Source organism: Perca flavescens, chromosome 15, assembly GCF_004354835.1.
Source record: "Perca flavescens isolate YP-PL-M2 chromosome 15, PFLA_1.0, whole genome shotgun sequence".
Taxonomy (NCBI): domain Eukaryota; kingdom Metazoa; phylum Chordata; class Actinopteri; order Perciformes; family Percidae; genus Perca; species Perca flavescens.
The window spans coordinates 15,546,819-15,566,021 of record NC_041345.1 but is presented as its reverse complement, the minus strand read 5'-3'; the positions used below and the strand labels follow the sequence as shown (position 1 = coordinate 15,566,021).

The 19,203-nt window shown below is 40.5% G+C and overlaps 1 protein-coding gene across 3 annotated transcripts; it reads left to right on the top strand.

The window, feature by feature from the left end:
* Nucleotides 1-3,204: 3,204 nt before the first annotated feature.
* Nucleotides 3,205-15,156, top strand: elavl3 (ELAV like neuron-specific RNA binding protein 3). Of its 3 annotated transcripts, none has more exons than XM_028599894.1 (7): nt 3,205-3,213; nt 9,970-10,186; nt 10,277-10,380; nt 12,542-12,695; nt 12,829-13,057; nt 13,993-14,031; nt 14,829-15,156. In XM_028599894.1, the coding sequence occupies exons 1-7, from the start codon at nt 3,205-3,207 to the stop codon at nt 15,154-15,156; spliced, it is 1,080 nt and encodes a 359-aa protein (XP_028455695.1). The 3 variants fall into 3 exon arrangements, with proteins under 3 accessions (XP_028455695.1, XP_028455696.1, XP_028455697.1); XM_028599896.1 differs by lacking the exon at nt 3,205-3,213 and adding an exon at nt 14,622-14,624 and having other exon boundaries at nt 9,973-10,186; nt 12,832-13,057; XM_028599895.1 differs by lacking the exon at nt 13,993-14,031 and having other exon boundaries at nt 12,832-13,057.
* The last annotated feature ends 4,047 nt before the right edge of the window (nt 15,157-19,203 follow it).

Here is a 19,203-nt window from a genome sequence, read left to right as displayed (position 1 = left end):
CTGAGGCTGAATCATCCTACCCATCCCCCAGATACACTGTCATAGTGTCACTCTCTCTCCTCCTCACAAATACACAAGGCCACTGCCTTACCGCAGGGCAATGGCAACAGGCATTTATTTTGACGTAATACTACAAGAATAACAGAGACGAGAAACATAAAAGGCTAGGCTAAGGAATTCCGACCTGGAGGGTTTTTGCAATTTACAAAGTTAAGTATCATTACAAATTTACTATAGTTCAAACACATAATGAATATGTAATTTACATTTTGTACTACTGGCATATTATTGCTGTTCTGATGGTACTGCATAGATAAAACAGTATAATTACAATTAAAAATGCTATGAAACACGTGCATTTTTCTGATCCTATTTTATTTTCTATTATAGCTGCATAGTTAGCAGTGCTTAGAATGTTTCTTCTATGTAGGCTGATGAACTTCAAAATCTGTGAACTAATTTTGTAAATTCTTAGAGTTCATCCCTCTGGCACCAAGTAGCATTCCTTGATATGCCAAGAGAAAAGGACCACTGCAACAAGAGTCCTAATCACCACTAGTAAAGGAAACCTTAACAATAAGACAATAATCAGTAGAATAACAAAAAGACTTTTAAGCAAAACCGATGCTTGATCCTTTGATTTAGCAATATACAATAGGCGCTTCAAATGCCCTCTTACCACTGGGAGAATTCAGCTGCCGTGCATCTAACCAGGGCTCTAATGAGGGGCCACAATTAAGCCCATTTATTCACATTAAGTGTGAACTGTAAGTGGGGCTGCAGTCAGGTGACGGACCTGGGTGCCTTTGTGTTACAAGAGCCGCTTTTATTCAGCAAACAAAGACGGAAAAAACACAAGCACCTAATGACCAAATCTCGCCATCTCCTCTTAGACGTTCACACACACACACACACACACACACACACACACACACACACACACACACACACACACACACACACACACACACACACACACACACTCTCTCTCTCTCTCTCTCTCTCTCTCTCTCTCTCTCTCTCTCTCTCTCTCTCTCTCTTTCTCCCTTTCTAACAAACTGACTCAAAGCCTCCAACACATCCAGGCTGAGTTGAGTCACTGCTTGACAGAACGGTGGGGGCGGGGTTAAGACAGACTGACAGTGGGGCTCCATCTCTATTCTCTTATTAACGCTTAACGAGTGCTTTCCTCATGCAATATTCATCTCCACTAATATCATCCAAGCTCTGAGCCGAGCTTGCTACTTATGTAAGGCAATTATGTAAAATATCAGACAGGGCTGATGTTCAGAATCTGACTGAAAGAGGGCTGCAGGACAATGACAGAAAGAAAGAGGGGGTAAACAAGAGTGACTGGGAAGGTAGGACAAACAATAAGAGACATACAGTACGAGGAAATTAGTTATTTGCATGTCCAGTACTAGATCTGCATCTGATCTTCATCTGATCACCATCCACAAATCCATCAAAGGCAAGTGGTCAGTGTCAATAATGCAAACAATTTCCTCCCTGACACCATCACTCCTTACAGCCAGAGTGTCTACGGATTCCTCAAGGTCAGTTAGGGAGAGCAAAGCAGAGAAAGGGATTGTTGTTGCAGAAGGACTCACATCAGCACCACTTCTCCACTCATCGACATTAAAGAAAAATAATTAGATACAAAAGCACAAACTGCCTTCATCATCTCACTTCCTCACGTGAACAGCAACCTTAGACTCATAGACAAATAAACAAACATACAGTGATTTACGCACACTCGCACGCACACCCACCCCCCCAGGTCAAGGCCCTATGGGGGTCTGCACAGAAATAGGTCATTTGTCACACATGATGTCCCGGGGCAGGGGATGCATTATAGATGAGCCCAAACAGCATGTCTCAGTGAGCACTCACCACACAGGAGGGAGCAGCAGGAGGTGGGCAAAGAGGAATGAGAACTCCTCAGGAAGGGGATACAAGGATGTCGTAAAGTAAGACAAAAATCACTGCTGGCCACGTTTCTGTTCAAAAAGCAAAGAAAAGATATCATTCAGCACAGCCTAATCTGAGTTGCAACTGCACCTTTTTTCAACTTTTCACTGAATAGACATAAATTAATTTAGGGAGCATCTAATCTGTTATTCTCATGTCTGCACCTGACCCTATAGCTAGCCATCTGCCTTGCATATGAGAGGGCCAAAAATCACCCACTCATTAGTTAGATTATGGATTGAATGCTTTGTTTGTTGCCACAATTCACACCTAATTATTACATATTGTGTGCATTTTTCCTATTGCTTTATTTCTGTGATTATCAGCCGAGAATGTGGACTCAGAAAGTCTGTCGATCTACACTCAAAATTGCTTTTATTTGCAAAGACAAAGGCCTAAGGAGAGAAGTTGTTTGCTATGGTTTCAAACAGACCTAAATGGAGAATAAGAGAGAAAGGAAGGGGCTGTGCTGAGGGAGAAGTGAATGCAAAGTGTGGGGAATGAGAGAGACAAGTCTGCTGTCTTCTGCTTCACCCATCTGCTCTGAAAGTGCAGGTGGAGCCCTATTCACTCCGCTCTGCGTGTGTGTGTGTATGTGAAGAGGGGGGCAGGAAGAAAGGAAGGGCAGCAAGAAAAAGGGAGTGTAGAGATGGAAGGGCAGGGATGGAAGAGCAAGGGGAGGGGGGACTCTTGGTGATCTCTCCTGAAGGGGATAATGGGAGAGGAGCGCATTGCAATGGCTGCCATGTAGTACCCTCCCTGCACAATTAGCCAATCAGCAGCTCGCTCTGCCAGCCAGGAGGACGCATAAAAGAAGAACATTGCAGCAGAGGCACAGAAGGAGACTGTGAGAGGAGCAGGGAATTACACATAAAACAGGAGAACCAGAACACCCTCCCCTGGACACACCCTGCTGAGGATCACTGCTTCTCTTTTTTCTGAACCATCGCCCACGCCACTCGGAGAGAACGCTCTCCCTCATCATCATCCAGTAGAAAACCCCTATCTCCTCATTTTCATCCTATAGAGGACACCTACAATCTCAGAGGGCTGAGATTCCCTGGCGAAGATTGTATTTTTTTTCCTTTTTTTATTTTTTTTTATTTTCATTTGGACTCCTGACAGAACATTACGGCCATATAATAGAAAGGCCGAAGAGCATATATAGACTCAGCCTCCAGCTTCAAGACCAGTGGAAAGAAGGACCTAGATTTCTTTCATTGTACGTCAAGAATGGTTACTGTACGTATGACTCCATTTCTCTTATATTTGTGAAGGGGATGTTGTAGCAGCATGCTTTTATTGTATCTCAGTCTCTTTATGTTGGATTTCTTATGCATTACAATGCATGTACACATGTGATGTAGCTATACACGTTTATTTCCTACTGATATATCTTTAGTGGAGACAAATATCATTTTAAACAGAGCTCCATGGCTATGCCCACATGCCAAAACATAGAGGATCTTTGGGATTAGTCCTATGTTTTTGTCACAAATGCACTGCCGTATTATTATAATAAGATTAACGATCGATAGTGGCAATTAGTAATCTCATACTGAGGGATGCGCCATGCCGGCTGCGCTCCAGCCTGCAGTCATCATGGCTAAAGTCTTTATCCTGCCATTTTAGATAGCACAGCCTTTACGTTTTTGTATCACTGCGACTTAAACTGCTTTAATGTCGAAGCTTAGATTATATTTCCAAAATGATGCAGGAGTCAAAATTAAGGAATTCCGCAGGATTACAGTGCTGAGTTAGAGAGAGTCGTTGAGGCGTCATTGGGGGGGGGAGGACTTGCTTTCTTTGCCTGGTGCAGCACAAGGATGCTGGAAACGGGATGTGAGACAAAACATGATGCTTAGGAGGCTGAGGGCCCATCCAGCAAGGCAAAAGAAAAAAGGGTCGAGTCACTCCGGGAGGGTGGGGAGGGGGGGGTACGCATCCATTGGTTTGCATTGAATCAGACAAAGTCCAAATTCCTCATGGTTGTCGTTGCGATGCAACCGAGTAAATGGGCTGGAAATCTCAGAGGCCGCAAGGACGCGCACGGACATCTCCATTTTAAGCGCATTTCCTCCAAGTATCACATCGCATACGTACAAGATGGCCATGCTTGCGTTGCGCGTGTCGAATAAAAGGAGATGTGAGCGGTTATAAATTAGCTTTGGTCTGAACCAACGCCGGATTGGGCGTGTCTCTGCTGGACTTAAGCACCAGACGAGGGCCTTAAGCCTCAAAAGGCCTACTCAGCTTTGACTCTTGACATGCTCTACGATTGACAGCAGGTTGTTTATTTAAGCAGAGTAATTTAGACACATGTACATTAAATTATAGAAGCCAGGAAATAAATATAAAACCAATAATCAGCGTGGATGCTGCTCTGTCCAATCTTAAAATCACATGCCAGTGTTAAAAACCCTGGCTTATTATAAAGTGACAAAATCCCTAAACTATTTTATTAGTTTAGTTTTTTGGAATTATGAAATTATCAATAAGAGTTGGAATTGTATGTAGCCTACACATGGTAAAATACTAGGCTGTTCGGTCTATGACTAATAGTAGGAACACAAGATATATTATTTAACACATTGAAGGAACAGGATGTGAAAGAGGCAGTTGGGCCCATGAACAACTTGATCTCATTTCACTGAATTTGAAATCGAATATTGCCTCGAAAAAAATACATAAAATGAAGGTGGACAGCAAGTTGTTTCATCATCTGTAAGGCTCGAACTGTCCACTTCACACATTTCTAATCGCATATTTATTTTCTCTTTGTTGTACATTAGGCTACCTATTGTCCCTTGCAGGCCCATAGACAGAATCCCACCGACAGAGGCTGTAGCTCCCCTCCACATGGTCCGCAGTCCTCAGTGCCCGTACCGCAGTGCCAAGCAAATAAAAGCGTCGAGTCAGATAACCTATCCAAGGCACTTACACAATTCAAGGACAAGGGCAGCCGAGGCCATTACTGTAAACCAGCCTAAACAGTTGTTTGGTGTTAAGTTAAAAAAATCAGAATTAAAAGTAGGCCTAGATCTTTTTTGGCTGATGATTTAAAGGGTTAGAGGACACATATATTCTCTGTCCAAAATAAAACGATTAAAATGCTTCATGTTGCGTTATATTCCTACAGTTAAGACATGGCCTGTAACTTATAGCCTATGAGATGTGAGATGTCATTATGTTATGTAAGCGGTGATTTGCTTCCTGTTGCCAACGACTTCATGTAATTATCAGTAACAAATATAAAGCCTGTAGGGAAGAAAGAGGCGAGAGATCTCTGAGACTGCAAAATGTATCTCGTGTTCATGTTTTTAGGTAACAAATGTCGATCATATAATTTCATTCATCATTAACAGGGTACATACGACTTTTAATTTTGATTGATAATTTTATGATTGTTATGGAAAAACATTAATTCCTTTGACAATATCTAATAGTGGCCATTCGCCTTATATCCTAAACGCCAAAGCTCGCCGAGTTGAAGCCATGTGGCTTTTTAAATACAACTATCACTGAATACAAGACCACTAATTAGAAACTGCCAGCAAATAAATATTTCGGATTGGTGATTTTTTATTTGACCAACGATGGCGTTTTTGACTTGTGGCTGGCAACTGTAACAGTCATTGTTCCCGGAATCCTGCAGCCCCTGGCCACGACACAAAGCGCCACTGTTTACATTAATATTCATAGTGCTGCCATAGCCTCTGCGAGAGAGAAGAGGAGGAACGGGTGGCTCTTTTGTTTGGTCGTTTCAATACGTTTATTCAGCAAAAAGGCGCTCCGGTTCATGAATGCCTGCAGAGCTCACAAGTCTTGGCTTTAAAAAAAGGGGGCTAAATAAAGAAGCAGAGAAATCGAGGGATTATGTTTTGCGTCTGCCATATTTGAATAGCCGTATTTGTCATTTATTTCTTAATTACACGAATTCAAACATTTTTAAAGCCAACGAAATATAAAATAAAGCCACTCGGTGGTCTTTGCTGGATTCACGGGCCTCTGTGAGACCGTCTGAAAGCCACTCCCTTTTTCAGCACGCTGGATAGCGCCCCGCATGCTACAAGGACTTGCAGGACAGATTTGTCTCCCTGAGCCTTTAACGTTGTCTGCCCCCATCTTATCAAAGCAGCACATAATCAAAGAGCTGGAATCTTTTTATTTTTAGTCCGTGGAGCGTAGAATAGGAGCCTCAATGCATGGCTGACATGGGCTGTGACTCCTGTCGTTCTGTTGTTTTACAGCTGCCACCATGATCCCTAAAGCTGCCGAGAGTGTGGCTAATGCCCTTTGTTTGGGATAATCCTGTAATCTGTGTTATTTAGAGGGCTCATTTACACTTCAGCCTAGCATTCAGTTTTGATTCATGTCTTCCAGAAAAAAAAAATCTTTATATAATGCAGTATAATGTCGACTACAGACAAGGTTATGCGTTAAAAGCAGAAATCATTATCATTAGTGTTCTTAAAGAAATAAGTGTTCATTTTGATTGATGAATAGTTTTGTTAACACAAAGATAACAAAATACATATAGGCCTATTACACACATACAGCAAGTGAATCTAAATCTACACTAAGCCTAAAATTCCCAAACACTGCATGCCAAAACAAAAATACTGATGGTGGTGACTATGTCATATCTCACATTCAAATTGTGATGTGCATCAGTGCATTGTAACATGTAGCCTAACGTGGCAAATCTCATGTTATGACTTAAACTGGGAGACGATTATTCTTCTGTACATTATAGCCTCCAGTGCTGTGCTGCATTTGGAGCAGAAATGAATTGGGAAAAGCGGGTTAGAGGCATCAGAAGACAGAGAACACTGACTGCATTTACATTTAGTCATGTAATGCTTCTGTGTTTTGTAATTTAATAGTGTACAGTGTAGGTGGTACGTGTGCTTGGCAGTGGAGGCAGGGCTCTTATTTGCGTGCAAGTCTGGGTTCATGTGTTTGGCAGAGGAGGCAGGGCTCTTGCTTGCGTGCAAGTCTGGGACCATGTGTGGGCAATGCTGATGCAGTACATTAAATATTTAGGGAGATCTCACAGAACCCCAAAATAGAGAAAAAGCAGTGTGGTACACTTAGTGCTACCCTAACAACTGTCATCTTTTAGGAATTTTAAAAGAGGATTTAAAAAAAGATTATTTTATGGCATGTTGTCATCCTCAATAGATAGATAACAAGAAATATTTTGAGAAAAAGGGGGCAATGATATGCAATAAAAAGACCTAGGCCATATTTGCACCCAGGATGTCATGGTTAGAAGCTACTCCTGTTGTGGACATTTTTATTGTCTCCAGCAGTCGAAAATGTCTGGAGGAGTAGATCTACACTGGGCGTATTAGGATTTTTCATGCTACTGTAGGCTACATCATCGAGTCTTCAAGGATTTATTGTCTCGTTGTCATAGTAATTGGGTTATTGCAAACCAAACTCTAGACTATTTTGTTATGTGTTGATGGTATACAATATGAAATATGCCTTAAGATGAAACAATCATTTTCTATGTTTCAAATAACTTTAAAGCATGCTGTTCCTGTTTATTTCTGTATGAAAATCTTAATCTTAGTTACTGCTTGTGTCAGACACTTTCGGTGTGCACAGCCCAAACACAGTGGGTCTGTGAATTATATAACTTCACACTGTGCACTGGGGATGTGTGTTCTGCCATGTTGAGGGTTATTTCAGTTGGCGAGTCAAATTTGCCCTAATATGTTTTTTTTCCCCTTCAAAATACTTTTCGTCATATTTGGGACACATTCAGTTGCACGTATTTCTGTTAGTCAGATGTATCACATCACACAACAGTGTACTAGGTTAATATTTCAATAAATACAACATAGCTTGATTCCACCTTTTTTGTCAGCATGTGTTTATCCTGTCATAATTCACGGTGGCATGTAAAACATAGTCAGCAAGCGTTTTAACCTTGTATCAAAATGGTGTGACGGATTGCTATCTATGTTGCACTGCCTCTGTGCATAGTATTTTATTTTTTAGGCTGTCTTAACTCTGTCACTGTGCTCTTTCTCCCCCTGTCATTATCAATTTGACTCACTGATATTCCCTGCTTCTGCAAAGCCATATAATATTAATAGACGGAGGGAAAAAGTCTGACCTGTATATCTGCTCCTAATAAGTAAAGACACAAACTGAAAGTAAGAAAGCCATTCAGTCATTACAATGCATGTCTTTAAGGGGCTGTTACCTGGGCAACCTGACTTGAGGTGAGACTCAAAGCTAGACAGCAGGTTACAGAGACGATGAGAAGAGGCAGGTTAGACAGACCCATTCACAGATGCTGGGAAAGGAGAGAGAACACATGAAATGGCACAAATGTCTGAAGTAATGATTATTTTAGTAAATAGATGACAAAAGAAATAGAGCCTATACAAACATAAAAGGTTGTGGATTTACAAGAGATGGTGAGCTGTGAATGAAATTAACAACCTGACAGAAATCACTGGTTGTGATCATTCCTTGGTAACCAACAAAGAAAAATACTTAAATACCCCTCTTTGGGGGAAAAAAGCAGATTGGTATGCATTATTTGAGGACATAATCGCAAAAGCCATAGGCGCTAATTGCCCAGTAAATACATCTGTTATAAGTATATGTTTATGTTCAATGACATCTACAATATTTCTTAATCAAGACAGGAGATCCCCTGCATATACTTTTGAAATAATTCTGAAGATTCACTATTTAAGTCCCTTTGTTGCCTAGGACTACATTGTGAGACCCCACGAGCTTTAGAGGAGACTTATTTAGCCTTATTGACATACATAACAGCCACCAGTTAAAGATCTCCAACAATCTCAAACCCACAATGTGACAAAAGCAATTTACATTATGGCATTACTACCACACTGTATATGCATTAAAATCAAAATGCATCAAAATTCTAATGCACACACATGTAACATGGTAATCAATATCAATAATATGAAATCAAATATTTAATCTAATGATGTTTGAACATGAAAATAACACAGATGCAAGTGAAAAAATGCCTGTCCTTATATTCAATATGTGCACAATAAAATAGGAAGTAAAACAAGATTGTTAATAGAATGCCTGAAACTGTTGCAGGTTTTCAGTACATAACATAACCCTAGGATATTAGAGATTATTTTCTAATTCAAACAGCTGAACAAATCAGTGCAGCTATATCAGGTTCACACGAAGCAACATCACAACAAATTTCACCCAATAATGATCCAGAGACAGAGAGCTAGAGTGTGAGAAAAGGGAAAGTGAAAGTGGAGCAGGAAGTTTTGGTTCTGACCACAATTAAGGAGCCCCTGTGGATCAAATTAGGCATCAAGGTGTACTTCAGAGCAATACAAACACCATACTGTGCATTAACCCACACCCTCAATAAATTTACAAAAATAAGTCAATTGACCACAAAGAAATCTGAACAAAGTCCGAATGGCAAACATGTAATCCCAAATCCTTTTTCTACCAAACCGTGATATTCCTCATTTCTTGTAGCACAAAGTCCATTCAATATTGTCACTCTCCTTTTTATCCGTCATCTCAACCCCTGCCACCCCAGACTCCCCCAGCCTCACACACCACCATCACTATTATCCATCCCTGTGTAATGATGTAATGGTGTTTGACCCTGGAAGAGAGTAGGGGGAGGGGAGGAGTAAGGAAAAAGGGACTGTGACATCTGCAGAACCAGAGGCAGGGAGCGAGAGGGCGAAAGATGGGGTAAAAGTGGGGGAGGGGAGATTTTAAATCAGACCGTGTATCCATCTCCATTTTAGCAATGCTGATTCCTGACCTTTTCCTCTGACAGTGACAGAGTGGACAGTCTGTGTGTGTGTTTGTGTGTGTGTGCATGTGTAGTTTATATGTGTGTATGTATTATATCTTAAACATTAGCACATGCACATTTATACAGCCATATCTCCACTATGTCCTGTTATGTCTCATTGTGACCTATGCATCTAACTCCATCCTCTTTCTCAGCAGATAATCAGCACCATGGAAACCCAGGTGTCCAACGGTCCAAGCGGAACCAGTCTGCCTAACGGTCCAGTCATTAGCACCAATGGCTCTACAGACGACAGCAAAACCAACCTGATCGTCAACTATCTGCCTCAGAACATGACCCAGGAAGAGTTCAAAAGTTTGTTTGGTAGCATTGGAGAGATTGAGTCCTGCAAGCTAGTCAGAGACAAGATAACAGGTACAACACTTTGTCCCCGTTGAAAAAAATATCATCACTACGACTGGTTTTGAGAAGCACTGAAACCATTGTGGCTCTTTCTGTCTCCAGGTCAGAGTTTGGGATATGGCTTTGTAAACTATGTGGATCCAAATGATGCAGATAAGGCCATCAACACACTCAATGGTCTCAAACTGCAGACTAAAACAATCAAGGTGAGCAGACCTCTACACTCTTAAATCTTCTTCTTGAAGAAGTGCTAGACAAAAAGAAAGGAAGTGGAGATTTTGAGGGTGGGGGTGGTTGAGAGAGGTGGTGACAGACGTGACAGAGGGAGGGGAGGAAAATGGGGAGGAGGAAAAGGGGAGCGGTGGCCAGAACAAAGGAAGTGGGAGAAAGGGTGAAAAGAGGAGGAGAGAGTGGAGGTCAGAAAGCAATGGGCGGACAGCATGCAGAGGTTATTGTGATGGAAATGTAATTAGGAAGTCTGACTTCGGTGCACTAGGGTCAGTCTTGGTTACCCCATCTGCCTCCAATCTAAACTAATTAGGGGGCTTCTTTGTCCCAAAATCAGATGAGGGAAAAAGGGAGCATATTATTAAACACCACTTCCTTCCATTCCCCCCCTCCCCCTGATCAAAGTAGATCAAAGATTGAGACAAACTGCAGGATTGAGAAATCGAATCTCTGAGAGAGCAGAGCAGGTGATCTTCCAACAGCTGTCCATGAATAGGGACGTTAATTCTGACTAGTGACTGATCAAACAACGAGCTATAAGCAGGAAAAGGCAAGTACTGGATTTGGTTCCTTTTTGGAAGAACAAATAGTTAATATTTGTGTATATTGTCATTGAAATATCTTGCACAAAAGAATTTACTTCTTAATCCGGAACAACCAAGTAGAAAAAGTATGTATTGTCATGACAATTGTTATTGTTATATTGTTGATCTTGTGTTATGACACGGAATAATTATTTGATGTATCTATACATAGATCACTCTGTAATTAAGTACTTCATTATTTACCAGATGTAGAAAATAACTCTTTTGGTCAATTGCATAGATTTATTTTTCTGATTTTGCAGGAGGCTTCAAAAGAGAGGGGTGAGGCTGTGAGGGAGGGGGGCGGCAGTATAAGGGTAGGGGGTAGCTCAGAGAGCAGAATGCCAATGACAGGATTAGAGGCCATATGGGCTTCAGGCACCATCTGTACTGTGGGAGCGACAGGGAGAGGGTTAATTATAGGGCAGCTACTGCTCCCTGAACACAGCAACTCCCCCCTGACTCATCCAGAACACCCTAATCACTGCACCACACAACCCTCCTGCTCATACAGTCCGTCTGTGTACACAATAGACACTGGTGCTTAGTACTGATGGATCAAATCAGAACACCTGTATTCATCTGAAAGATAATATACAAGTCCTTTTAATTAGCATCAAAGATTTATTTGTGCCTGTGCAATAAGCCAAATCAAATTTAAAGCTACAAACATTTAAAAAAAAAATAGTAATAGTAACTATTACTATTATAAATTTTGTGTGTGTGTGTGTGTGTGTGTGAGAACAGAGTGTTTTAAAGTTGTCAAGGATCCTGCAAGTCTTGTGATGCACTTAACATTGTTTGCTGTTTGCCAGTGGAGCTGTTCTCCCCCAGAGGATAGAGACAAAGGAAGAAGGCAGGACAGGGAGGGGTGTTCAGCCTATCGCAGACAACACTCACTCTGTCTCTCCACCACACAAACACAGCACTGCCAACAATGCACTGAACTTTTTCTATCACACATGTTCACATGCTTCCATAAACACAAAACAAGAATGTGTGTATGACTTCTTTTACAATCAATCAGATATTCCTCTGCAGTACTAGATGTAAAATTTTCTGAAAATAGAAAACAATAAGGGATATAAAAACACAAGCACCAAAAATGTCCATGCACTAATTAAGTCACAAGTGAATTCAAGAAAATACATCAACTCGAGCTGATGTTTTTCAGTGCAAAACAAAGCTGATACTTGGGCTTGATAGCTGATGTCTGCTATCAGTTTGGCTAATTGTTACTGTACAGTCATCATAATGTGTCTGTGACAGTCTCATTGTAGCTGAGTGTGAGCTTAAAGGCACTGATTAGGTCCACAGATAGCAAAGAGACAGTTGGGTCTGTGGAGAGGGGAAATGAGGAGAAATCAGTAGGAGTCAAAATGAAGACTACTTGTTGGGAACTCACTCCTGTTGCATCAGGTCTTTCTAACATCTTCCTCAAGCTGACACGTTTGCTTTTCTCTAATTTAGGCCCTCTGAGAAAAACTTTGATGAACTAATTTTGGGTTATACAAATATAATGCGCTTATTAGTTTATTTTATTTGGGTGTTATAGGTATCATATGCCCGGCCAAGCTCAGCTTCTATTCGTGATGCCAACCTTTACGTAAGTGGACTCCCCAAAACTATGAGCCAGAAGGACATGGAACAGCTGTTCTCCCAATACGGTCGCATCATCACGTCCCGTATCCTAGTGGACCAAGTCACAGGTATAGCCTTATTTCACGTCACATTCTGTCACTCTGACATAAAGTGCCATTCCATCTCTGAATGAAAGACTGGTAGGCAGCAGCAGTCCTTGATGCCAAGGTAGTAACATTTTTTTTGTATTCTTAATCGGAGCAGGCATATCACGAGGAGTGGGCTTCATCCGGTTTGACAAACGGAATGAAGCAGAGGAGGCCATTAAAGGTCTGAATGGACAGAAGCCTTTGGGTGCTGCTGAGCCCATCACCGTCAAGTTCGCCAACAACCCCAGCCAGAAGACAGGCCAGGCCTTACTGACTCAGCTGTATCAGACTGCTGCCCGCCGCTACACAGGGCCCTTGCACCACCAGACTCAGCGTTTCAGGTACTGAACCTTTGGCAACCTCATATCAGCTAAGAGTAAAATGAAAAACCAATCAAATGAAGGCCCACCCCAAAATCAGCAAATGTGGTCTAATTTTATAATGAGGAAAATTGTGTAATCGAAAACATTCCAAATAAAACACAACTTTTTCTGTCAATATTAACACAACTTATTAGTAAAATGTTCCTTTAAGCAATAGTATTGCTTTGCAGTACAGAAGGAATTGGCAATATTGCATTGTCCCTCCTTCTCACTCTTTTTCTCTGACTCTCTTTTAAACTGCAGCATGATCCCTTCACTTGGAAAGGGACCAGATCCAAATAGCAGCTCAAAACCAATGTAAGAGACCAGACTTTTCCAAATACAATAAAAAACTAAAGCTAAATAAATCTTGGTTAAGAAGAATAATACTGAACTTGTGAAAGTTTGCCTATTCTATATAGGCATCATAAAGTATAGTATAGAGTATCATTGCCAGATGTTGGCCACATCTACATGGGTAATTTTGAATAAAGGTTCAAAAGGTTTGAAAGTCAAAGGCTCCCAGTAATATTTCTTGGAACCTCACAAACAATTGTAGATACCCTCTCAGTTTGGAATGCTCATACTCAGTATGGATAATTATTTTTAACCAGTATGTGAAATGGCCTAGGATATACAGGATTTGTTACATTTAAACTATTAAAGGTGAATATATTTTGGAGCTTAACCAACTGAACTCACAATGAACAATAAATACCTGCTGAGACATATACTCACAGGACTATATTACACGCCATCAGTTTGTGGTTTGATGGTTTGGGACTACGTTGCAGTAAAGGATGCCCTCTGGAGGCCAGCTGGTGAAGGAGCAACATGTTAACTGAAAGCCCCCGTTCCTTGTAGATCTCATAACTAACTTCTGCATCCCCTTCATTCTCCCTCTTGCGTTGCAGACTCGACAATTTACTAAACGCCAGCTACGGAGTCAAGAGGTAAATGCCAAAGGTGTATTTTCAAAAGCATCCATGCCAAAATAAAACCTCAAACAAAGTGCCTGGAATACTACCTGCTGACTTCATCTCAAAATCAGATATAATGGCCATAATTCTTAATACCCACTGCCCATTTAAACCATGGTACAGAAGCAGCCCAGACAACAACTTACTATCTGTAATTTCAATAAGCAATGATGCAAGCTTCTAACAGCAGGGTATTCTGGCATGGCTTTGTTTAACCTTTTCGTTCTTTTATTTTAATTAATAGAAATAATTTATATGTATTTATTTATGAACTAACATTGTCAGTTTCAGTTGCTTTAATGTCCCCTTTTTTTCACCAGCATGGACATACCAGATTCCGTTTGCGTCTCCTCTGTTTGCTCCAGTTTGTGTATGATTTGATTCCAATTTGCTCTTCATCCCTCTCTAGGTTACTGTTTTGTTCAATACTGTGATTTCTGTTGAACATTGTGATTCATGTGTTTAATTCTTCCAGAGGCTTTGTTCAGCAGAGAAAATAAGAAAATATGCACATTGTGTGGGTGTCTGTGTCTCTGGGAACACAGTGTCATGTTGTATGAAAGCAGGTAGTTTGGAGCCACTGTGGTGCCCAGACATATTTACTTACTGCACAGCAGAGGGGATGCAGATGGTGTCCCTCGACTCCATACCCAACTACAATCTTTATCATTTCTCACGGATACATGCCCTTAAAAGACAGTATAGAGAACTGAATTCTGTGTGGAACTTCAGAATGACACCCATGGTAGCTCTCCTACTCTCTTCCCCAGATTCTCCCCCATCACCATTGACAGCATGACCAGCCTGGCGGGGGTTAACCTTACTGGTCCAACTGGAGCTGGCTGGTGCATCTTTGTGTACAACCTTTCCCCAGAGGCGGACGAGAGCGTCCTGTGGCAGCTCTTCGGGCCTTTCGGCGCCGTAACCAACGTCAAGGTCATACGTGACTTCACCACCAACAAATGTAAGGGCTTTGGCTTTGTCACCATGACCAACTACGATGAAGCTGCCATGGCTATCGCTAGCCTTAATGGCTACCGCCTGGGTGACCGCGTGCTGCAGGTTTCCTTCAAGACCAGCAAGCAGCACAAGGCCTGAGAGAGAGGCTGCTGGCACAAGCTCCTTCGATCTGCAGGGAGAGCAACCTGAGCTCCCTGTGCCATCACTCTAAATGGGCCTGGACTGAGTCTCTCTCTGACACATTCTCACACAAATCCATAATATATTATCACAAACACAGATACACGCATACACGCACAGACATAACCAAACATATCCATACGTGCAAGCATACACAAGTCAGAGTATCAAACAAACACACTAGTGGAGTTTTTCTTTTCTCTTTACACAACATGCTAGTCCTTCCCTATATTTGCCTGGATTTAATTAGAAGGGGTACGTAGCTGGTTTGTTGGGTAGGGGCTAGAGCTATCTATTTAGGAGACAGTCTAACGAATGTGACAGAGAATGTGTACTGAGTGCTTTGATTGAATTCAGGCAAATAATGACAACTGATGAACAAAACGATCAAAAATTTAAATGAACGAATATGTGCAATTTACCCAAACTCTTACCCCACCATCTCTCCTATTATCTTGCTGGAGAGGATGTAGTCACTTTTTTACACTTGGGCATTTTGAATCAGCGATTTTTTTAGATCAAAGAAAATGAAATTAAAAAACAGTGTTCTCTTATATACGTCTATTAAAATATAACTATATATTCAATATTTAAGGTGGTTATAATAGCCGAGTATGTAAGCATTTTCTAGAAACTTTGACTACTGTTTCCTGACCTGCATTAGGTGGTGCCTAGCGTAAACGCAGTTTCTCTACCCTTTGTGAGCTTGTTAGCTCAGACCCAATAAGATTTAGGCGAACCAATGAATACTGGTCACAGAAAAGAGTAGTCCAAAAGCCATCATAATCAATCTTTCCCTCACAGTCTCACACCAAACAACATTAAGAGTACACTTCTGTATCACAGAAACCCATTTCAATAACTAGAAGATATATTTAGATCAAAAACATGAAAAATATGAAAATCTTCTTATAATCTATCCTCAGGGTGGATTCAACACAAGCAGACTGTCTGTGAACTCAGAGCAGAGTGGCAGTGCTCCCATGGTGACAGTGTTCATTAGTAATTATCTAGTGGGCGAGAGAGTGACGAGTACGAGGGGAAAACAGTTTCACCATAACACAGCCACGTTAAAGGAAAATACCGGTGTTTTTTCACTTTTTGCATCATTTTTTCATTGCACCTGTATTTTACATTACCCACAGGCCATTTGTCTTTGCATGGCTTTGTCAGCAATAATTTGGTGTGCTATCCCTTTAACTGAAAGGCTATCTGGTGTCAAGCAGAAAAAGCAAACAAGATGAGCAAATTATATTCTCTTCTACATGTTCTTCTACATGCTTTGATTATGAATGTTATTGTACTCAAGACAGGTTAAATCTCCAGATTAATTGAGATAAATGGAAGCAGGGAATTATATAGTTTAAATAAGATTACGACCCAAGTAGCTGCTAAAAGTAACTAGAAGAAAATGTCACCCCAACAACACACCCCATGGACTGAACAATGTTCTAGGCTGGTCTGCAGAGAACTAACCCAGATGAGCAAAAACTCAAGAGCACCGGTATTATTCTTCAGTCTAGTGCACAGATAGAAGCTCCTCCAATAAATGAGGTCAAAGCTTTACCATTCAGTGAAACAGTAACAACATGCATAGAGCAGATTAAGAGGACTGCAGTTCCAAATGACTGAGACATTCAAACATAAAACTGACTTAGAGTCACATGTGTGAGCAATATCTGGCAACGTTAAAATGATCACTGATCTTTTGAGGTGAAAGATTACCAGTTCCTCCAGCTTTGCCAAATGCTACTCAGTTTTATTTAAAACCCCTCAATTCTCTTCAAAGCATCCCAGAAACTTTGAACTCCTACCCTCTTAAAAGATGACTGTACAACATCAAGCCTGCAAATGAGTGTCATAATTATACTTCTGTTTACAACAGAAAGGTATTTATTTGCTTCAGATCTGTTTGGCACTACCACAAAAATAGCATTTCTCAAAATATCCCCAAACCCAATTGCATGAAAGTTATTTATGGCACCCTTGATGAAACATTAAGGCCAACCTGTCGAGTTGAAACGTCTGTTCCAGACCAGACTTATGATTTACCATGGGGAGAGCTAATGTCTTTCAATATCAAGACATGTGCACATGATCATAGATTAAATAAGGTCAACTATATTCAAGACATTTTCGCTTTTGCTTTTCTAAATGACGCTGTGTTAGCCAAAGAGGACGATCTCTTTGAAAGGATTACATTAGAGATAAATCTATTTTTATACATACAAAGGAACAAGACCATGTGCTGAATTTTTACAGATTCTTAAGCTTGGAAAATTGGGACATCGCATGGCTTTATTTTAAACCCTCTGATCTTTGCAGAGCAAGGGGGAATAAGCATGCGGTGTATGGGTGGGGATTTAGGGAGGGGGCGAAGGAACATTGTATCTCGTATAAACTTAACCGTTCAACCATATCACAACAATTGAAACAAACTTAACAAAAACAAATTTGATGTAAAAAATAAAAGTAAAATTAAACAGTTTGGGGGTATAACCTGACAGACACATCTATACTTATGAGTGCTTAGACACTCATCTCTTGTCCTGAAGTTGTGTACAGTGTTGCTTCAATGATGGTGCAGTGAAGTGAAGTTCTTTGACTTGAGAATCCCAGACAAAGCTGCAGTGAGACCAGCTCATTGCCCAGCTGAAACACTGAACAGCTGCTTGCAAATAAAAAGGTAAAAAGCAGATTCAAACAGTAATCCAGATTCATAATGAACACTAAGCATGATTCTTTATGATTAGATATATTTGATTTTTGCCAAAGAATTGCTTTGCAAGTCAGTACCAAGAAGGATAAATTAAGACTAACTATATTATTCCCTGAGTAATTGCTGTACAAATCTATGTTATTTATTGAACAAGGACCCTCTACAATTTCAGTTATCATTACTTTTATATATCTAAGTTGCGCATATCAGTTTGCATTTCTAAATCCTATAACCACTAGACCAAATGCTAAAATTACACAGTTGCAAGCAATACCGTTTGCACAAATTTCATGCACACACCGAATGATAAGTCATATCTAAAATAAATTACAATGAATCAGTTCACCTCTTGACAAAGGAAAAATTGGTTGCATCCATATAATGTATTTCCCCCAACATTTATATCATACGCTTTGTTTTGTGACCAATTTAATCCTTTCAAACCGTTAACATTGCACCACTTACTCTGACATCTTTCGATCTGACTCATACTGTTTCATCCCTGAAATACTCTAAATGATTGTTGCTAGCGTTTCCAGAGCTGACCACATAAAGGACTAATCTAGCTATTTTGGGTTGAGAAATTTGCAAGAGTTAGCAGCATCGGACTGAGCACTTGGTGAGACCAGTGACAGACGTTTCGAACAACCAAGATAACACGTCACGTTGAACTGCAGCTGGAGTTGTATACCCAGCCATGTCCGATAGTAAAAACAACCCACATACCAAACACACAGCCCAAAATGACCTTCAATACACAGTCTATACAAAGACCTACACCTGATGTACAGTAGAGATCCAAGGACCATGGCAGGAAACAGTACTACACTGCTTGAGCAACAACAATAATCATTTAAAAAGACAAAAAAACTTTCCTATGGAACAGTAAGTGCAATGTGCTTTGTTTTTATATTGACTGAGAACAAATGATATATATTTTTTAAAAAAGAAATTAAACGTCACACTGAAAAGGTTTGCAGAATGGTGAAAGGAGCAAAAGTTCAGACAAAAAAATTTAAATGAACAGACTCATTAAGAAAATCCAACAAGCAATGAGAGGTCTGATCAGTAAATTTCCATAATCACTTCCTCAGCCCCTAATTTGTGCTCTGACCATCCAAGCTCAAACAAAATGCATATTGGCTGACTTAGAGCAATTCTAAATGACCTTGAAAGGAATACTGTCTAATATATCATCAGTTTTAGCCCATGTCAATTTCAAATATCATTTTTCCTGTAATTTATTAATTTCATTTACATATCAAGACTCACTTGTTAAATTAGCA

Bases quoted from the DNA above. Each gene is read 5' to 3' on its own strand.
- elavl3 (XM_028599894.1), top strand. The intron at 10,381-12,541 runs GTGAGCAGACCT...TGGGTGTTATAG, and splicing joins TGCAGACTAAAACAATCAAG to GTATCATATGCCCGGCCAAG. The intron at 14,032-14,828 runs GTAAATGCCAAA...TCTCTTCCCCAG, and splicing joins GCCAGCTACGGAGTCAAGAG to ATTCTCCCCCATCACCATTG.